The sequence below is a fragment of the Berghia stephanieae genome, chromosome 2 (assembly GCF_034508935.2).
Source record: "Berghia stephanieae isolate SIO BIC M18660-M18661 chromosome 2, UCSD_Bste_1.3, whole genome shotgun sequence".
NCBI classification, from domain to species: domain Eukaryota; kingdom Metazoa; phylum Mollusca; class Gastropoda; order Nudibranchia; family Aeolidiidae; genus Berghia; species Berghia stephanieae.
The window spans coordinates 79,269,219-79,291,756 of record NC_088361.1 but is presented as its reverse complement, the minus strand read 5'-3'; the positions used below and the strand labels follow the sequence as shown (position 1 = coordinate 79,291,756).

Sequence of the window (22,538 nt, the reverse complement as noted above, 5' to 3'; positions counted from 1 at the left end):
TTGATAAATCCAATAATTGGAAGAAAATTAGTGCTTGGTTATTATAGTTGATTATTACTGTAGCAATGGCTTATAAATAAGCACTTTTTATAATAAAATATAATGAATGGACTGGGCTGACCATTTGTGTCTGGTAAAAATTTCCGTTTAATGCATAATGGAGTAATTTTTGTAGATTTAACACGTTTCAGTATAATCATTGTTGTTGAAATGTGCAATATGGGCAGGCTATAAAGTAATGTCTTACTTTAGCTGGTAGAAAATCAAATATCAAGTACAATATTATTATTATTATTATTATTATTATTATTATTATTATTATTATTATTATTATTATTATTATTATTATTATTATTATTATTATTAACATTATTATTGGATCTAGAAAGGTAGGGTGCTTGATCTGCTCAAAATGATTATATCCAGAAGGGACCTCAAGGCCATACGCGAACAGAGATTATGTTTCGCCTCATATCTTTAAAATTACTGCTTTGCAACAGAGAATATCCACTTTCAGTGTAAAACGTTTGTCATTTCGTCATGTAGTACTCGTATTAAGAAACCGTATAAAAAGTTAGGGACATGACTCTTTCACTCCACTTTCCACTGAAAACCCGTATATATTCCAAACAACATCAGTCTGATCTTTGGTGCTATGCTTTTTTTATCGACAGGTGCAGAAATAATTTTTGGTTTAAATTCGACCTTCCATCTGAAATGGTAAGTGCATTTTACTCTCTCAAGTCAGACTAAATTAAATGGAGAAAAAAGGAAAAATAGATAGTAAACACATGCACACATCCACATACACATACACACACACACACACACACATATATATATATATATATATATATATATATATATATACACACACACACACACACAAACAACAGAAACGCAAAAAGACAGTGAATCAAATTGTCTCCAAGGTTTATATTTAATAATATTGACATGTCATTACATTTAGGATTATATGTTTGTTTTATTTGGTGTATTGTTTTGGTGTTTTTTTTTTCAATTGTATTCTTTAAGTAAGGCAGGTATTTTAATCATAATATAAATTTGTAATGCAAACTTTATCCATTAAATTTCTAAGCAAGAACAAAAAGTGAAGCAGTTTTTGTTTGGTTTTTTAAATATGATTCACACATGTTGATGTCTTTGAGACCTTGGTTAAAATGCGATTTATCATATTCTCTCATAATTTTTTTTTCGATTGAAAATCATTGATATCCCAAATGAAATGCAACACCTTTTTAAACAAGAAGTGTATTTCTATCCACAATTATATTTATTACTCTTACTAACACTTTATTATAACACATTTCAATTGACACGAAGAGTCATTGTTTGTTGTTGCTTTTTTTAAAATCATTTTTATCTTACTTCTCCAATACCTTTTATGTTATTCTATTCTCTATTAATATTTTGATGACAACGATGACCACTTTATTCGTATAAGGTATCACCGATGAACACCTCATTTTTATACATATAATTAGGTAACACCGATGAACGCTTCATCCTTATACATAGTAGAATCAGATAAAACCGATGAACGCTTAATTGTTATACATATAATTTACTATACTTACGAAATACTCGTTTCCATTTTAGCCAGAAACAATTTTTTAAAATGACTACAAACTTGTCATAAATAATGTGGGTAATATCTGAAATGTGTATTTTGCCAGAGTTTGTAGTTTATTTACGATATCACACCACATTTTGTTTTACAACCCACAGGCCGTGAAGAACATGTACTTGATTTTGTTGGCAGCCATCTTGTGCCTCTCAGAAGGACTCGTTGATGCAGAGTGTGAGTGTTTTAAAAGATATAATATTCTTTTAAAAAGTGAAAAATACACATTGTCAAACCAACCAAAAACATTTTAAAACCCCCCAAAAGGCATCCAAAAAATAAGGGAAATACCAAAGATTTATCTAAATGTCTATTTCTTCAGCAGATGAAGGCAGATGTCTTGGGATTAATTTTTTTTTTCAAAAAAGTTTTGTCTCTGTTTTGCCTGGCACCGTATCCCTATAAAACGATTAAATGAAGAGGAATAACTTGATCGTCCTTGTTAGAAGTTGGACGTTTCTCAGAAACACCAGATATCGTGAAGAAATAATTTGTCATATCTGATCTCAAATATTCTTCGCCACAACCTTACTAATTATGACAGAGGTTTGGCAAATTGGTTATTGTGACGTCGTATTCCAAGAATATGCAGCGTGACATAGCGGTACTATCTACGCTGCGTGCCCAAAAGGTAATGAGTTCGGCTCTCGCGGTGTGTGACCTTGAGCTAGTCACCTCGCCCTAGCTCACGACTTGTTACGCTGCCCTTCGGCTAACGACAAATTGTCCCATTGGGGATGAATAAAGGGAAGTTACTTTTCGTTAATTTAATCGGATTATTTTCACTCATAGTTTTAGGTTAAGATATATAGCGGTGATGTTCTCTATCGTATCCAAGTCACGCGCAATGTGCGTGGCCGGAATAATGTCAATGACGGCAAACACTCTTAGCTGTGTCTTTGAGAAAGCGCTTTGCATCGCATCCCTTGTCGAAACTGATAACCGACAGAGACAGATCAGATAGTCATGGTAATCACAAAATGACACATAAAAGGCGACTTGTACTTATGGACTGGGATTTTGGTTCTGGGGGATCAAATACAGCATTTTAAGGCTGCTAAAGCACGGTGAATTATAGTTATACTCAATATGTCCTAGATATGCTATGCGTCTAAGAGAAATTCTCTCAACATCTGCACGTCAAATGTAACATACAAAGGCAAAACACTATGTGCAACCTTAAATGTTTATAGTCTGATCAACTTGGGGTCTTTTAAAAATATATCAGAAATCTGAGTGACGACACTTTAATCTTTCTATTCATAATATTCTTTTTTGAATTTCGGAGTTCCAATGACAGTTCAGTCAAAGATACATCAGTTCCGGCTGGCAACTCAATAACAAATTAACGATTACAACCAACACACAATTCTGTTTCTATCATTTCCTCCTTTAAATCTGAAATGCACCAAATGATTTAGAAATGATTTAATCTCTAAATTTACTGGCTGACAAAAAGATAAATAACCAAACAAAGTGTGATTCACCGCTTCAATCTTGTATGATAACGGGGTAAAACAGATGAGATCCCGTCTCAGCCGCACAAAGTTGAGTCCCGGTAAAATGCTCTTTACTTACTTTCTCTCACCATACTCGGTGTAGAATGAGCACCTGACCGTTAACAGCGTTGTCTCTGTCCAAAAATAGATCATAATAATGTAGTCTCACAGGCGTCATATCCCATATGATAGCAAACTCAAGAGACAATTTGTTAAGCGCATCGAGCATGTTTATTGGATAATGCGCTCATTAAATACAGATTTTTTTAAAGGAAATTTAAAGTTAGAATGATAAAAGAAATATAGAGTTTTAGTTTCTTGCTCTGTGAGAAACTAAATTTATTATTTCTCATCAATAAAGAAAAAAAAAAACCTTAACACTGGTCTCAGTTTCTAACTATGAATTCCCTTTTTTCATATTTTTTTTCACACCTTCCGACATATTGTAATATTCATTTGAACGATTAGTCACAATAAATAGGATACTATCTATAATATCAAAGAATCTGGTTGACTAATCTTCCGTACTCTGAAACCATACGTATTTTAAAATTTTGGCCTGGAAACTTGTCTTTCAAATACCGATCGATTTCCTTCAAATATCGATCAATTAAAATGGTTATTTCAATTTAATCTATCGATGTTTGAAGGACGAGTTTTCAGCCCACAGCTTTAAATACGGGCTTTGTTCGCAGAGTGAGGACTTATTATGATTGTACTTTTGTTTTACTCTTTTCATTGTTTCAGTCGAGGGAATATGTACATTGCCTCAGGATCCCGGACCGTGCAAGGCGAGAACGACCAGGTGAGATGTGAGGGACATACAGACATATAAATGCGCATGAACAAAAACAAAAATTCCACACAGACTTGCATATATCTCCCCCCCCCCTCTCTCTCTCTCTCTCTCTCTCTCTCTCTCTCTCTCTCTCTCTCTCTCTTTCTTTCTTTCTCTCTCTCTCCAATCCATCTATTCAGCTACTTCTTCCGCCATCACTTTCTGCGGGTGTATGTGCCTGTGTATCAGTATTTTTGTGCAAATGTTTATTTGTCTTTCTATATATGTCTGCGTCGTTATGATTATTTATCTATTTATCTATTCAATATTCTCACTATATATTACTTTCTTTCATTACTTCTTCCTAAAAATTATAAAAATTACATACACATACATTATATCACACAAACAATCGTGCATATTATGTTATATTATTTTCTCCCTTATTTCCTCTCCTTCCAAAGAAAATAAGAGCTACGCACGTTAAGAACCGACAGCCCCTCTATCGTCTTAGTATTTTATTTGTCCGTGATGACAAAAAGCGCCATCTATATTTCGGAGTGATAACGCCATTGTTACAAAGGACGCGAGGGTTTTAGTTCATCAGATAATGTTTTAAATAAAGAAAAAAAAATTTAACTTTTTAAATAAAACACATGCGTTGATTATTCAATTTATTTTCCGACGTTTCACATAACTGCACTGCAAGTGCTGATTGGAGATACATACAGAGAAAGCGAGAGAGGAAGAGAGAGAGAGAGGGAGAGAGAGAGAGAGAGAGAGAGAGAGAGAGAGAGAAAGAGGTCTTACTTTCTTTGTTCCTTCTCTATCTCTCTCTCTCTCTCTCTCTCTCTCTCTCTCTTCTTTCTTTCTCTTCTCTCTCTTTCTCTCTTCTCTCTCTCTCTCTCTCTCTTCTCTCTTTCTCTCTCTCTTTCTCTCTCTCTCGCTCTCTCTCTCTTTCTCTCTTTCTCTGTATGTATGTATGTATGAATATATGTATAAGTCTGTATGTGTGTGTGTGTGTGTGTGTGTGTGTTTGCGCGCGCGTGGGCGCATTTGTCTGTCGTACTCTCCTAGTCTCTAATGTTTTCCGTTTACATCTCAAACACATTTCTTACCTGCTGCACTTTAATAAAAAAAGATGATCTTCATCCATCTATTTCAACATTTTCCCTGGATTTAACAACCATTTTATCTTCACCCATTTTCTCTATTAGGTGGTCGTTCAACACAGCATCTGGACAATGTGAGGCTTTTGATTACGGTGGATGTGGTGGTAACGAGAACTCGTTCGAATCCATGACTGAGTGCATGGGAACTTGTGTGTGCTCTCAACCACTTGACCCAGGTTTCTGTGGCAGAAACATCCAGGCCTATCATTTCAACTCAGAATCAAACAAGTGAGTTCCATGGTTCTTTTTTTTTTTTTTTAATATCGTCACCTTGACCTCACTGTTTGACATTGAGTAAGGACCAGAACTTAGTTGTCTGATGAGACGAGTATTGCAGGAACCGTCATCCACTGATAAATGTACTCTAAAGAAGAAGAAAAATACCCATGGGAAATAATAAGAGAATTTTTTAACATATCTACTTCATACCCTTTTAATTTATTGTTTTTCACGAACATTTAATCAAGATGAAGATGGGTAAATATGACTTATTCAATCTCAGTCAGTAAAATAAAGGTAGATTTATTGTCTGAAATCAGTGAATTACAGACACTGGTATTAGTTGTCTGGAATAATAACTTTTGGTTAACCCACACATTCGTGACCATCAATGTATGTGTATATAATATGTGTCTCTCTGTGTGTGCGTGTGTGTGTATGTGTATTTGTGTGTTAACCAAACGTCACCTTCGCAGCATTTTTTTTTTGCGTAACCCACACATTCATGACCAACAGTCATGCTGGAAATCGTAAATTGAGTTATTCATTTCTTCTTGGTCTCAAAACTAAAATGCAATTCTTGTGCCGCATTTTGATCTTTTAAAGTAACTTGAATTTAAGAACAGGTTGTTCCTAATTAGAAAAAAAATGTTATTTAATGTGAGCAATATTATTATTCTATCAAATTTTTTATTAGTTTTCATTTTTCAATTCTAGATTGATTCATTTATTAAAAATTCCTCACTCTCATCTTATTCTTTTCATTAATTCACACCTTGCTTTCAATTGATAGATGTGAACCATTTTTCTATGGAGGTTGCGGCGGAAACGGCAACCGGTTTTCAACACTCAAAGAATGTCAGGATCAGTGTATCTGTTATCTAGAACCGGAAGAAGGACCATGTTATGCCTCCCTTTCTAGGATGTATTATGACCATCGCGTCGACATTTGTCGACCGTTTACCTATGGTGGTTGTCAAGGAAATGGGAATCGATTCGAGACCGAAGTCGACTGTAAGATGACCTGTAAAATAAAACATTAAAACGTTGACTGAATTCCTTCGAAAAAGAAATTGATTAAAAGAAAAATATATGGATGACTCAATTTGTTTTTTTCTTTTTTCTTTTTTTTTTTTTTTTTTTGCGTGAGGGGTGGGGGGGGGGGGGAATAGAAAATTTTGAGTGCTATTTATAACCGTGTCCCCTTCAGCTTTCCAAAACTATTTCGTTATTGCGGAGTATGAGTAGGTCTGGCTTATGATAACACAAAGATAAGCATAAACAATTCTCAAAAAAAAGGTCTAATTTTAATCTCAAGTGAACTGATTGCTTTAAGACCGGACAAAATCGTTTTACAATAAATGTCAGTGAAATGGTAGATAAAGTGTGCGAATTGACAAAATTTAGGCTCGGTTCAAATGGTTAAGTTCGATTATTGGAAGCTTATCTCAATTTGCTCAAGAGGTCTAATTTTAAACGACGGACACGCCATCCAATCCAGGAGAAACATGTAATTTGCCCCATCATCACCAAATAGGTTCATGACCATAATCAGTGTTTATAATCTCTCAAAATGGTTGGGTGTTCCTTGGCCATACCCTTTAAGCCTGAGTCCAGATTTTCCTACACAAATTGAATTTTATGGGTGATATCATTCGTTAAATTGTAACTGTCTGAGGCTGGTCTGGTGTAGCCTAAACTAAATGTCGTAAGTTACCTTGTGTACATGAATTTTTCTTTATAAAACTGAGAAGAAACAAATGCATCGACAGGTATTTTGTGTGTGTATCGTTGCTTAATATGAAAGCCGCTTAGTTATTAACGGAATCTTGGATGAACCGTTCAGTCTTACCAAAGTGCTTGTATTATAGATACCTCTAAAAATAAAAGCAAAAGATTAGCTAATAACTCTGTTGCTTGTCGACCAATTTGCAGCAGATAGGTATGGAGGAATATTAGGAGATTTATCCGGACATGAGAATGTAAACGATCAGATTAAATGTTGAATCCAGAGATGAATAGACAAAATGGAGAATTATGTATTCAAATATGCGTCAGAACATATTTCTGGTAAAAAAAAATCAATAATGAAAGCTCAAGACTTAATTGGTGAATGCTTTAAACTGGACTCGCATAACAAAGATGCTATTCCAACAATGTCATCCTCTTGAAAATGGTCAAGTTTAAAATGCAATGATTGGCACAAAGTCTGACCATAAACGTGATCTTTAAGCACAGTGCAAAAATCATTTAAAGTCTCCCACAATTCCTGAAAAGACTGAGATGTTTAATCATACAGTGTACGAAACTTTCAAAAATCTATTAGACGAATGTCTTTTGATCTTAACATTCCTCGTGTGTTAGTATGATGAATATTAAGAGATGAATTTAAGTTGACCTCTTACAAACTTTAAGTGCAACATAACCTTACAAATACCTATATACCTAAATTGTCGATGGCGGCTTGAGAAAATTGAAAGAGACAAACTGTTTTTAAAGAGCTTCTGGTTTTCAGATGATGCCCATTTAAAAAAAAAACTAAAATAACTGTACCTATAATCAGAAAAAATTGATTAGAATTCTCAATGACCCGATGAAGGAATGCATGACCACAAATTAACTGTTTGGTGAGAATTAAGATTTTTCAAGAGATGTTTGGGTCTTCCTTTTTATGTTTGAAGACCAGAAGCCTGTAACTGTGAGCGCTGAGCGTTATTAAACACATATTGAACATATTTTAGAGTCTTCTAATCGTCGAAAGCTTCATAAAGGGGCTGCTCCCCTTTCTACCAATCCTACCATGATAAGGATTAAGGAGCATTTCAGGTCAAGAATATTCAGTCAACAAACACAACCTGAATGAGCAAGTTTAATATAATATGTGATATCTTCTCGTTGAGATAGTTTAAATGAATCTACGCTGCATAAAACATTCGCCTATTTATTATATTAGAGAAAGGTTTCAAAGCAAGTTAAGAAATTCCAAGTGGAACAATGCGAGAATGTGATAAACAATTTTGTACGAAGCTTATTGTACATCATTTATCCAGTAGACTGCCGTACTTTTGAAAGACGCATATTTAGAAATGTAACCAGAAAACTCATTCTTAAAATTACTATCGATTTAAATGGCCCTTATCTTGGCAAAAATCTCGCGAGATCTAAGGTCTGGGTGTTTCCAAGATAAGGGCCATTTAATGAGATCTATTTTGAAAGACGAGTTTTCTGGCCAAATTTTACAATACGTCTTTCCAGAGCACGACAGTTAACGGTTCAAGTTGTAGCCAATAACAGTTAGCAACACACAGCCCGTTTTAAAACATAAAAATTCATTGATTGATCGAATAATAATAATAGTAAGGTCTGGGGGGAAACTTGTTATAAGAATAAAAAAGACAAAGTTCTACTTATTTATCCTCAAAGGGGGGGGGGGGTCTATATGGTCACTTTCAAGGGAATACTGAAATATTTCAGCTGTTTAAAGCAGTGCAAGCAAGGTAGGGCCAAGTGACATGTCCAAGGCTACATTACAGTATGACGGGAGAACGAACTCGGTACATTCTGGTGACGAAACAATGGCCATGCATTATGCCATATCCTCTTTATTTCATTCATTTTTCTTTATTTTTCTAAATTAAACCTACGACTAAAGTTGTCATTGACTCGTCAGTAATCACCACTCTGGGTTGTCGTAGCTATGATGAAATGACATGAGCAGTGCAGTCCAGAGGCGAAGGCATACACCTGACCCATGTGCCTCCTCTTTGGTTGGCAAAAAGAATCATAAATACGAGGGTCCTTTCAAAATTGCTATAAAATTAACATATATTTGAACTTTGTCCAAAGTTAATTTACATTCTGTAATAACCAGATTCTTGTGTCATTTCTCTACATCGTCGTTAAGTCTTTCAACACATTTCTCCTAACGGTCTACCGGTGAATCCTGAAAAAATATGCGTCAAGGGGTTTCTGTATGTTTTCAATTAATAGTCGATGAGTTTATTCTCGTAAAATTGATTCAGTGTTTAGAAAAGATTTACAAAGATGCTAGGTCAGGACTGTTTCAGGGATGGGGTAATACCTCTCAACAAAATAGTCTTCAACAGCCGTGACATCACTTCCCTCGTAATGACGTATAATGACTTAGTAAATGGTTCTAAACTATCTGAACAATGGCGGACGTCCTTATGAAATACTTCTCCGACGAGCACAAACGTGTATCCAGAGGAGAAAAACATTATAAATTTGATCATGTTTTGACTTTTATACATTCTGATCACATGACATGTAAAAAAGTTCTAGCCTGCATGAAGAATAAAAAGTACCGATTTTCTTTGTTTAGAACCAAGCTGCTCGTTGCTGGACGGGCGTGACATCAGACTATTGAATCCTGTTATATTCATATCCAGTTTTTAGTATTACCTAGCATTTTGTCTTATTGAATCAACTCATTGGCCCGCTTAAAATTGCTCTCTGGTGTCACTGAGGAAGAGCGCACTCTCCCTCAATCATCCGCCAAGTCGGAATGCCCCAATTTAAATAGTCTGCACAAATGATAGACTGAGTTTGCACCCTCATCATAAACACACTCAACTTTGGTGAGATTTACCCCTTTCGCACTAATATATTACAAATTACACCTCTCACCTCTTTCTTTGACCAAGTTTCAAGGTTGGTTGTTAAAATATATGATCCCTTGCCCTCAAAACGGTATTATGTGCAGACAGGATGGTGGGAATTGAATTTGTAGCCATAGATACTTGAGCCAAAATTTTTTTAATCAGGGCGCCATCGCATCTATTCGGAATTAAGACTTGGTGAGCTAAATAATATCCAAACATGGATATAAAGTTAAAGTGACCTGATGAATTCAATTGAAGTTTTCCGCAAGTCAAAAAACTTAAAAGCGTTGTTGATATCATGCTGGGGGGGGGGGGGGGGGGGGGGGGCGCTTTAACTTTCCCGACAGTTCAGGGTGTCCCAACAGCCCAGTTGGTACAGCGCTCGCTTCATATGCAAAGAGATCGATTTGGAGTGCAGTCAGGATTTTTTATCTCCCCTGTCATCCCCCATGTCTACCCATCAGAGATTGGGTAGCTAGGTTTGTTGCATCTGGCGAAATTACTTTGCGATAGACTAGCATCCTGTCCAAAGGATAGCAAGCAATTGCTATTTTCCGTTGAAACCAAGATAAACTCCAACTCTGATAGACAACTTTTTTTTTTAATTCCTGGCTTTTGTAAACTGACGAGTATAATTGATGTCAAGGGATTCACATTTTTAAATGTTTCACTGAATAATTGGCGATTGTAAATACATCATAACATTGCCATATTTCAGTAGTTCTCTTGGCATTTCGTCTGCACCTGATGCTCTGTATGTGACGTAGGAAGACGTAAACTCTCAAATGCCACACTAAACAAGCTTACAAACGATAGATGAGTGGGGACAAGAACAAAACAGGCACAAAACTCAATCTATACCAGGCTCTAATGAAGTCAGTCCTACTGTTCAACTGCTGCACATGGGCAATAACAAAATCAGACGAAGATAAACTAGATACACTCCATCGCAAAAAAAAAGAAATTGAGAAAAATACTAAACATTCGATATACAACCTGAATTACAAATTAATCGTTATATGAAAACGCTAATGAAAGGTCACTCTCAATCAACATGCTGGAACAGAGATGACGCTTTTTGGACATATTCAGAGATGAGATCCGAAAATTCCTGCCAATATTGCAATGACCGCGTATTTCATTTAGATGAAGACAAATAACAACCTTACCCTTCCGGCTCAATCTAGATCTTAAGTATTTTGGAAGTTCATCGACTGAATCTTAACACCATTGAGGATCTTTAGGCACGGCAGACATTTGCTGCAGATCGACAACGTTGATTAAATCTAAAGCAAGATCTGGTGGTGATAACCGAGGCTCTGATGATAGAGATTCGAAAGTCTCATAATTATGTTGGAAGTAAATCGGGAGGTGTTATAGGAAATCTTTCGATTACATGTGTAGTGTGTGATTCTTTGTATACACACAATGTGTACAGACAATGCCTCAGGTCTAATCGAAGAAGAATTGACAGACCTGAATTTTGTATGCACTTTGTGATGCTCAAATCAGCGATCTTTACATGGGACTTTAAAATTTTCTTAACATAATAAATAAGTCCATAATCATCATCTTCATCATCACTACCACCGTGTCTATCGCTCAAGTTGGTACATTATCTTAGACGTATAAGTCTTTTCACATTTCCTACTCGTTTATGTATCTCTCATCTCATGTAGTTCCATATCTGAAGCAGACGTCGGAGGTCATCTTCCGCCAAGCTGATCTATCTCTTGCCAATTCTATTAAAGCAGCGCCACCTTTCTCAGCTTCATCTGTCCAAGTTCTTATCCCTTTCAATTACGTTATTCTTTGTCTTCCTCTTATTCTTTTTCCATTCATCTTTCCAGTCAAGGCGAGTATTTCCAAACCAGGGTGGCGGATAATGTGTCCTAAAAATTCCATTTGGCGTTTGATGATTTTTGTTATCAGTGATCTTTTTCTGTTGGCCATTTCTAAAATTTCTTCATTTCTTTTCCTTTCCATCCATGACACCCTCATCATTCTTCTGTAAAACCACATTTCCACTGCCTCCAGTCTTTTAACCATGGTCTTGTTTATGGTCCAGCTCTCACAACCATATAGCAGCACAGACAGTACATAGCAATCCAGGACTTTGATTTTTGTTTTCATGCTAATATTCCTGTTTTTCATAATTGTATGCAGCTGGTTGAATGCATTCTTCGCCATACCTATTCTTTTCTTTATTTCACAATCTGATTTTCCATTGGATGTTACATTGAAGCCTAAATATTTGAAACATTCAACTTGTTGTATTGTTTGTCCTCTGCTTGTTATTACGTTTATGTATACGCTCAATAAATATTTGAATGTGTCTGTAGTTATAGATCTATATTTAGATGCCTAGATGATAATATTTGACTGCTGGAGACATTTGTGGCCACGAAAACAAAATCGAAAGACTCTTTTCTAGTGGCTGGTGATGTCTAATGTTTTGGATGACACAGTTCTTTCCTAAATAATATGGCCAATTATGCTATGGTCGGAAAGCCGTGCAAATGGCCGTTAACGCTTTTCATCAATTTTTCTGAACAGTGAGACATTCTTATTAATAGCTGATAAAAAACTTTAAAAACGTATCAAAGTGTGAGGATCAGCCTTCTCTTGAGTTTCCATATATATAAATAGCATCTTTTTATTTCTAGATAAAATATTCGAGATGCGACAGACAGAAATACGCAAAGTTGCGAATTTTTGGTCTATTGTGGTCATTAAGACGGCATTTGCTTTATCTTAAATTTGGTATTTATTAAAAATGATATCATTTCTCACTAAATTTCTATCTGACACGAATTCTAAGCGTATACTGTTGTACGTTTGCTATTTGCCACGATATGTTATATTTACAATGCTATATACAAATAACTCTTGCAATGCCAACACTTAGTCTATAAATCTATACACAATTTGAAAGCGAAAAATCCCTTGCATCAAATTGACAAATACGTGCTCTCATAGGAAAGAAAGATCTTAAAATCATGAGTTTATGAAAATATTCCACACAAGGGCAGATCAATCAGTGTGGAAAATATATACTTTAGCTGATCCTTTTAACGTGAAGTGAATTAGAGTTAATCTAGAAAAAGTTTTATCAGATACAATTATATCACTTTTGAATAAATCCAGTAATCGGTTAAAAATAACCACTTGGGTATCATAAATCCTGTAATGATGTGAAAATAGCCACATTAAATAATAACGATTGCAACATTTCTGTCCAGTCAAGGTTTGTTTGTTGTTTTTTTTTTTTTTTTTTTTTTTTTTTTTTTTTTTTTTTTTTTTTGCTAAGATAAGTCATCAATTGCAATTGTTTCAAGTATAATAATATATTTTCAAACATACAATCTTACACAGGCGGGTTGAAAAGTAATATCTCATTTACCTCCATCATTTCTAAAGTATGCAATGTTCTGCTTAATAAACAAGAAGGGTGAGAGAAATATACTATCATGCATGAAATTTAAAATGCTGAAATGAATAATTTATCACAATGAACCAATCTGTGTCCTGAATTTGTTCAAAATTGATTGATATCGATATTTTGTTTATAACTTCTACGATCATCTATATCGATCCTTAAAAGAGATAGGCATGATATAAATGTCACATTATCTATTATTTTTTTTATTTTTTTGTTGTTATTGTAGCTTGAAAATAATTACGTTTGAAAACCATGCAAAGGAAAGTTCATTATTCCCAATTTCGACGTCCAAATCACAAAATTGTAATGAATTTCTTGTTCTCAAGAAATCGTATTAAATATCTATTGGGCAAGTCTATAATACTTATATCTAGTATGTACATAGCAATCATTTAGTCGACGCTAAATACTATTAATGAAGTCTGTTAGCTGCAATGCTGCAAAACATTAAAGCAAATCTGTAATCAATTTTTTAAAAGTTGATTGCACTTGACGAATTCGAATTTAGAGTAAGAAATTGATTCCAGCCACGCTGTAAAACTATTTTTTAAAGAGCCGGACTATCTTCGTACTGTCTTTTTTTCTATTACTTTCTTTCAAATTTTACAGGCTAAGAATGTTAGATGTTACAGTAACTCACTTGCCATTTGCCTGGTTAATTCAGCGGCTCTGTATCCTAATAGTAAAAGAAAATGAGAATTCAGTATCAGGGTCATTACTCTTTTACTCCACCTGCTCACTTTAACCTTATATATACCAGAGCCAATATGATTGTGTGTCCTGTAAAAATATAGCCTAAGTAGGACATTTCAGTAAACAAACCTACAAGTGAAATGGTAAGGCGCTTATCAGCGTTATTGACCTTTTAAAAAGTTCTTTTGTATCAACTTAAATATTTCACAATGCTATTTATTTTTGTTCTAAGAAAAAAAAAGAAATATTATTTTTCAAAACTGACGAGCACAAAAGAGACCACATTCTCACTATTCTCATTGTGCTTTGCACTGATTTATTATTACCTCAGAAGACCGAGCGCAAGAGTGGATTTCAACTTTATAGATTACAAATCGCCTGTTTGACGCCTTTTTTTACTAGCACCAATACAACAATTGCCTCTGTTAACAGCCAAAGTCATATTCACACTTTAGTTGAGTGTAATGAAGTAATATACATTTTAACATGTAATGGTTAAAATGATGTTGGTTGACCCTCACAAGTGCCCATCAGTCAGTGTACTGAATGGAGTGAAATTGAGTAACTCCTTATTTTTCTTTGAAAAACGTCTTGGTCTGTATAATTTTATCTGGTTACCTACCATTTACTGGTATGTTTGAGATGAACAGAAAGTTACATCAAACAAGAAGCTTTTAAAAAAAGAAATGGTCTCTCGATTATGCGACACCCATGACACCAAAATGTTAAATACGGGATTTCCAGAGAACGACACGTTGACCTAATTAACGTCACCCAAAATCTTAACGCGGAGGTCAGAATTTGCAAAGATCTGCATCCATCCGGTCCCAAATTAATATGCTCATTGCCATTTATGTTACTTTGTAATGAAACGATACGCGATTCTTACAGGACCATCAATGCCACTTTAATATTCTGTGTCATTGATACGGACATTTTTCAATAGACTATTGTTGTTCTTTTTAAAAAAAAAAAAAAACTAATCATGCATGATTGATGCTAAAAAGTGCTATAAATTACCTCCCCACTATAATTTAGAATTCGTAGAATTATGATTAACCTCAACTTCAAAACTATCCACGCTTTTTTATTAAATAAATCTGATTCTTAAAGCCTTTTACTCCAGACTTTGAGGTTTGTTTGATTCTACCATTGAGGTCAATGCGCTGAATTATAATTTAGTTAAAACAAATCTCAATTTCTAATGAGAACTATGAATATTCAAGATTTTTTGTAAAGATCTAAAAAATGTGTCTCAAGATTTGATGTATCTAGGTCAAGTGGCCTCGGTGACAGAAAATAGCACATTGACAAGGGTATAACGTTTAAAGCATCAACAAGGTCTGCATACATTTTTTATCTCTCCTTTTGTTTAGTTTTTATAGTGTAATATGTTACAAATCATTGCAAGACGGTATTATGTAAAATTTATCTTGATGCCTGAACTTTTAAGATGTGGAAAGTAAGAAACAAAAATGAATATAACAGCTTTAAAAAAAAAAAATACCAAACACTGAACGTTTCGGGCTCAAAATCCATCTTCAGCCAACATCAAAAAACAATAAAGCCATAAATACATTACTAAATTCTAGATAGACGACAGAGATATTTTGTAGGTCCTCTGTGGAAAAATCTTGGAAAGTATACCAAAAAGCGTTCAATATGTAACTAAGGAGTTCCAAATTGAATGGAATTAAAACAATGCATAAAATTTTGGTGCGCAAAAAAATAGGGAAATCGCGGGTAGAATAGAAATAGGCTTCTCAGCCTAGTATCACTTTATCAAGATGTTGTGGGTGAGTTTCTTGCACTACAAATCAGTTCACTTCCTCCTATCTATGCGTGTACCAGAGTAATTATGTCATTTTAAATCCGTGTTTCATTATTTTTCTTTCCTTTTATCAGCTTTCATTTATCATTATTTATCTTTTTCTTTTTTTTTTTTGTATTTAAGTATTTATGATTTTTTATAGGCAACAATTTATATATATATATATATATATATATATATATATATATATATATATATATATATATATTATGGTTTATTAATAACTCATGATAACTTATTTATTCATTTTTGTTCAAATATTTGTCTCAAATTATATCCTTTTTTTTCTTTTTTTTTGTTTACATTTATTAGGCGTGTAGCTAGTATAATATACAATAAGAAGATAAAAGTGACAGTAAATGTTGTATGTCTCTTATTCCTGAAGTTTAAAAAATCAGTTTCCCGATTTCCTTTATTATAGTCATTCCGTCATAACATTAGATTGCCTTGATACGTACAGTATATTATTTCCTTTTGTAAAATATATATATTATATGGGTGCTCATAACTATATTTATAAACTGTCCTAGTTCCTCCAATTTCCGCTCATTATATTGGTATTGAAAATAATGTTATTTGTTTCTAATCATTGACAGGCTGGGAAGTGCATGTTCTTTATTTTGGTGATCGCCAATTTAGGGCTCACTAAGGTTGCTGCAGATTGTGAGTGTTTCAAAAATTTTGATTTTATTTGGAATGTATTATCTCCGGTTATCTTCTTTCACTGTCGTACTCTGGAAAAACGTAATATAAAATTTGGCTAGAAAACTCGTCATTCAAATATCAATCGATTTAAATATAAAATCAAACCATGGTTAATGATATACACAAGAATAGGTAGTCAGACCATTGGAGCGTTAAGGTCCATAAAAAGCTGCCATTCGTCGCATTAAGGCCCACGGAGACTGTTGCGTTTGAACAAATTGTAACATTTGTTCGTTGCTTTAAGGAACGGACGCTGGTCTGTCGCAAAGTACTTTCCATTAGATGTAGAAGATCCAGCAATCCTGCTGGGATTATTACTGCTGGTAGGAAGAAGAAAAAAAAAGTGTGTGTATGTGTGTGTGGGGGGGGGGGGGATAGGCAGCAAAAATTCGACCTAACTGGGATCGTTACCAGTCCCGTGTTAGTTCTAGCATTGAGCAATCGGTACCTCTTAGAGCAAGAATTTATTCCACAATGTGTAGCATTAAAGTGAACGTATATTGACTTGCTACCATTTGGATATATGCCAATAAGTTATTGTAGAAAGTACTTTCCTCTGATCTAAACTAGACTTAGTGACCCCTTCGATGGTGAATACTCAGCAGGGGAGTACATGAAATGCATGATTAACTTAGAACAGAAACAAAGTCATTCTCGTGTCAATACGTGTTGGTACTTATTTTGTCTGGGACAAGAGTTAGTTGCAAAACGTATACAATAAACAATAATATTATCGTAATCAAACACCCTTTTTTATGCCGACTTCCAATTTCAAACTTTTTTCCGACATAGACAACCCTGTTCACGGCCACGTACTCATTTAGACATGAGTATCATGAGAGAATGTAAGTAAAGAGCCTTTCCCAAGGTCTCTCAGAGCGTGAGCGCAAATCTTGCAGTAGAGGAAGCAAGGATGAGTTTTGAAAAGACTAGGGATAAAGATCTGAACAAGTGTATATGAAAGGTGCCAAATAAGCAAGAAAGAAAAATACAAGAAACAAAAACTTACCAAAAAATCAATCTTCCCCCAGTCGAGGTAGACTGCTTTTTGGGATTTCTTTTTCGTGTATTTTCATTTCTTGCTTTGTTTGGCACCTTTCATATCTCGTAGATACACTTTTCAGATTTTTATTTTACTCAGACTTTCTACCATAATAATGATGTGTAAATGGACTTTAAACAGTTTACTGTCGTGCTATAGAAAACCATATTCATATATCTTTAAAAATTGGCTTGATAACTCGTTCTTAAAATATCGATCGATTTTAATCAATCGATATTTGAAGGGCGAGTTTTCTGGCCAAATTGTTAAATAAATGGTTTGACGGGCGAGTTTTCTGGCCAAATTGTTAAATAAATGGTTTGACGGGCGAGTTTTCTGGCCAAATTGTTAAATAAATGGTTTGACGGGCGAGTTTTCTGGTCAAATTGATAAATACACACATGGTTTTCCAGAGTACGACAGTTAACTGACTAAAAGTTTTTTCTAGCGTGAAAAATTGTAATGTCGCATTCCAGGCGTCTTGTATTGTCCTACATTTCAAGAGTATCTATTGGCTTTGGACCTGATTATATCGCTTTAACACATCTCGTTTATTATTGTATTGCTTTATATTATGACAGGTTGTTTTTAAAAAAGCTTATACTGTAACTTGTACTAATTGTTTACATTTCATGAAGACATTTGTACACTGCCTGCGGAGACTGGACCATGTAGGGCTAGTATTACCAGGTATGATGCTATGATGTACCAACATACGCAATTACCAAACTTACAAAGACACTCACAGAGAAGCACGCACACAATCTTCTTCTCCCGCCCCCCGCCCCCCCCCCCCTATCCCCCCTCTTTCATTCTCTCTCTCTCTCTCTCTCTCTCTCTCTCTCTCTCTCTCTCTCTCTCTCTCTCTCTCTCTTTCTCTTTCTTTCTATCTATCTATCTATCTATCTATCTATCTATCTATCTATCTATCTATCAATATATATATATATATATATATATATATATATATATATATATATATATACATATATATACTAGGTATATATATATATATATATATATATATATATATATATATATATATATATATCATACCATTTGCCGTATCATCTATTTATGATAATATATTATTGATATATCATTTCTTCTTACAGAACTTAATCTCTAATAGTGTTATATTCTTGTAATTGTCTCGCCTCGCGTCTATCTATCAAACACACAGACGCGGGCGCCCGTTCACTTCTACGCAAATATCATTGTCTCACTCTTATTATTTCCCTGTCCTCTTTCTATTTCTCTCTTTCTTTCTTTACTTCCCTCCCTCCCTCCTTATTTCCCTTCGGATCTCTAGATGAATCTGCCTATCCTTCATTTGAGCATTTTAGCATTTATATAGCACAAATGGCACTAAACGTACTCAAAGCGCTTTACCAAGGGTCCCTGACAATCAGCAACACTTAACATGACGCTTGCTATTGCAATTTACAACATTACAATTTTTTGGACAGAAACAACGCTATGAACGGCCAGGCGCTCATTTCACGACTGAGTACATTGGGCTAATTGAGTAAGAGCCTTTTCCAGGGACTCAACAATCCGCCGCTCAGAGTGACACTCGAACCCAGGACCTTCCGACCTGAAATGTTCTAGAAGCGAGTGTTATACAACCACAAGACCACTTAACCGCAAAAGTCTATTATCTCTTTCTTATGGGGCGGAGGGGATGGTTTATTTATTCATTTAGTTATTCATTTAATTATTGATCCATATATATATATATATATATATATATATATATATATATATATATATATATATATATATATATATATATATATATATATATATATATATAAAATTATTTACCTATTTACCTATTTACTTTTAGAATAATCTCCTCAATCAATCGTTTCCTTTACCCAATAGATGGACGTTTAACAAACATACAGGTAAATGTGAGACTTTTACCTACGGTGGCTGCGGAGGTAATGAAAACAATTTCAAAACCAAGAGTGAGTGCATGGGGACATGCGTGTGCAAACTACCCAAGGATACTGGAAGTTGTTCAAGAGACACAGAACGCTATTATTTCAACAAAGAGATAAATAAGTGAGGTTTTGTTTTCTTCCTTTTCCCCTTTTATTTATATTTGTTACTCAGAGTCACAGCCTGCTCTGTCGGGATGAACTAGATGACAAAAGATCGAATTCTAAAAATAAATGATCAGAAAGATTCAATCTTCTTCTTATTATTATTCTACTACTACTACTACTACTACTACTACTACTACTACTACTACTACTACTACTACTACTACTACTACTACTTCTTCTTCTTCTTCTTCTTCTTCTTCTCCTCCTCCTCCTCCTCTTCCTTCCCAGAAAATCCCACATTAAACACTGCGTAGCCTGTACAGTGACTCTTGACTTGTACATAACATAACATATTATAGTAAGGGTTGCTTATGTCAAATGCCTTTAAATCATCATCATCCATCGTGGCTTGTGCTCTTGAGCACGTTGCCGGTCAGCTTTGTCTCCACGAATCAAGATCCTCTGCGGTGCGCATGAAATCTGTGTTGCTTTTAAAATCACATTTGGCCATTCTTAGGGTATTTAAATAAGTCATTCTTTGTCTTCCTCTAGCTCTCTTTCCTTTAAATGTGTGAAAAAGAAAGGTTAAAGTCAAAATTCCCTAGACATAATTATAATTATAATCATCATTTACAACATAAACAATCAGATATATTATATATCAATTTAAAGCTTACTCCTGTCAATTTCACTTTTGAAGTGATAATATAATACTTTTAGACTTTTGTTATAAATTTCAAACGGTCCATGACCCTGTCCTTACAATATAATATTTTGCCGCGCAAATGTAAAATAATGTGTTGTTAAACATTTCATTCATCTCCACGGGTAAATTTTACATGGGAGTACTTAAAAAGTTAGTGTGGTCAATTTCATCAAAATTATGGGCAATTTTGTATACCTATATTAGTCACTCCTCCCTGTGTATTTTAGAGATGGGAAGGCTAAGTATTTTAACCCTTCCCCATAAACATATTGTCAGTTTCGTTCAAAAACTTTGTTGCCCATCTTGCACATTTTCTAAAACTATTGACTGCCATTTTTATAAGGGGCTCCATATACAGTTGACATAATATACCAGTATGGGTATTGATATTTGGGGGGGGGGGGGGGGTTCTCCAGAGTTCAGGTGTGGTCTTAGTACTGGGGGTTGTCTGTAAAGCACTTCACGTGTTCTTTCAATCGTTTGAGTTGCTCTTCTTTTGATGTGATTAGTTTCCCATCCTTGTCTCTGACGGGTTTATTTGGGTTTGGTTTTTTTCGACCGCTAACAATCTGGTGGTGGCGAAGAGGGTCTTAAAATCTTTCCCTGCAGCTTCCTCTGCTTTATCAGCAATTTCATTTATGTAGGACCGTTTGTCTGTTTCACAAGGCAGGCCCACTTGGGGGAAGGGGTATTATGACAGAATTATATAATTGTACACTTACGATGGTGACATTCATCTTAAAAACTCTGGCCTCGGCTTTGCGTCCTTGGGTAAAGTATTTTACGCACACATTACCCCATTGGACAACTGTAAATGAATAACTCCGTATAGACAGTGATAGGCACTGTAAGCTGTCAATATCTAAGGGCGTTTAACATGTGACTTCTTATGGATAAATGGATTTTAGTTCTATATGGCCTGCTGTGAGAATATTTAAAACATTATTAATGATGCACAATAACATAATGTGTTCATACTTACTGTATTACATTTACCCCCTCTTTATCTGTATTGGCAGGTGTCAAAAATTTACCTATGGTGGTTGCGGTGGGAACGCCAATCGTTTTATAACTCGCAGAGAATGCCAGGACAAATGCATCTGTGACCTGGAACCGGATACCGGGCCATGCAGAGCTTCCATGGATATGATTTATTACAACTCGGACACCGATACTTGTGAACAGTTTACCTATGGCGGCTGTCAAGGAAACGGAAATCGATTCCATACTAAAGTCGGATGCCAGGCGACTTGTCAAATAAACGTATAGACGTGAAGAGTCGGATGGCTTACTTTGAATCAAGTAAAAATTGTAGCAGATAATGATTCTTCCTGGTCTTCTTTTTTATATTTTTTGTTTGTTTGTTAGTTTGTTTTCAATTTTTGTGTGCCACACGACCTTTTGAAAATAAAATTGTTCATCTGTTTGCCTTAATTGTTTTTACAACGCACGTGACCATTTAAAGGAATTCAGCTTCAATTAATGATCAGAAATATATCACATGAAGTTTCAGAAAAAAAAAAAACAGAGAAAAATAATAGCACGTTATCATAACCAAACTCGGGATCCAACTGACAAGGCACCCTCGGCCTGGCCGAGAGAGAGAGAGAGAGAGAGAGAGAGAGAGAGAGAGAGAGAGAGAGAGAGTCATGCAGCCTCGTTGTGATCCCCTACATTGAGAGTAGAAAATCCTCACAGGAGGTTCTTAGTTTGAAAGCATTCTTTGTGTGTGGCTGGATGGCCCAGTGGCTTGTGCGACTTCTCGCTGAACTCTCTCTCTCTCTCTCTCTCTCTCTCTCTCTCTCTCTCTCTCTCTCTCTCCTCTCTCTCTCTCTCTATCTATCTATCTATCTCTATCTCTCTCTTTATTTCTTTCTCTCTCTCTCTCTCTCTCTCTCTCTCTCTCTCTCTCTCTCTCTCTCTCTCTCTCTCTCTCTCTCTCTCTCTCCCTGTCGACCATACGGAAGGTGCGTGTAAATTGGATCCCGAGGTTGGATTTCTCCATAAATATATTTTACTTAAATTAAAGAGACGTTAAGACACATTAGACCGATTCATCGAGACGACAGATGTAGATCCGGAAGCCAATCAATGCATGTGTCTTATCCGACTCAAACCCCCACTCATGAC

The 22,538-nt window shown here is 35.1% G+C and overlaps 1 protein-coding gene across 1 annotated transcript; it reads left to right on the top strand.

The window, feature by feature from the left end:
- The first annotated feature begins 541 nt into the window (after nucleotides 1–541).
- LOC144964015 (actinia tenebrosa protease inhibitors-like) lies at nucleotides 542–21,730 on the top strand. Its single transcript, XM_078897961.1, has 10 exons — nucleotides 542–720; nucleotides 1,750–1,822; nucleotides 3,892–3,949; nucleotides 5,140–5,322; nucleotides 6,107–6,353; nucleotides 14,181–14,213; nucleotides 16,498–16,564; nucleotides 18,287–18,338; nucleotides 19,536–19,718; nucleotides 21,428–21,730. Exons 1-10 carry the CDS (start codon nucleotides 583–585, stop codon nucleotides 21,675–21,677), a joined length of 1,284 nt encoding a protein of 427 aa, XP_078754087.1. The 5' UTR covers nucleotides 542–582; the 3' UTR covers nucleotides 21,678–21,730.
- Nucleotides 21,731–22,538: the final 808 nt, after the last annotated feature.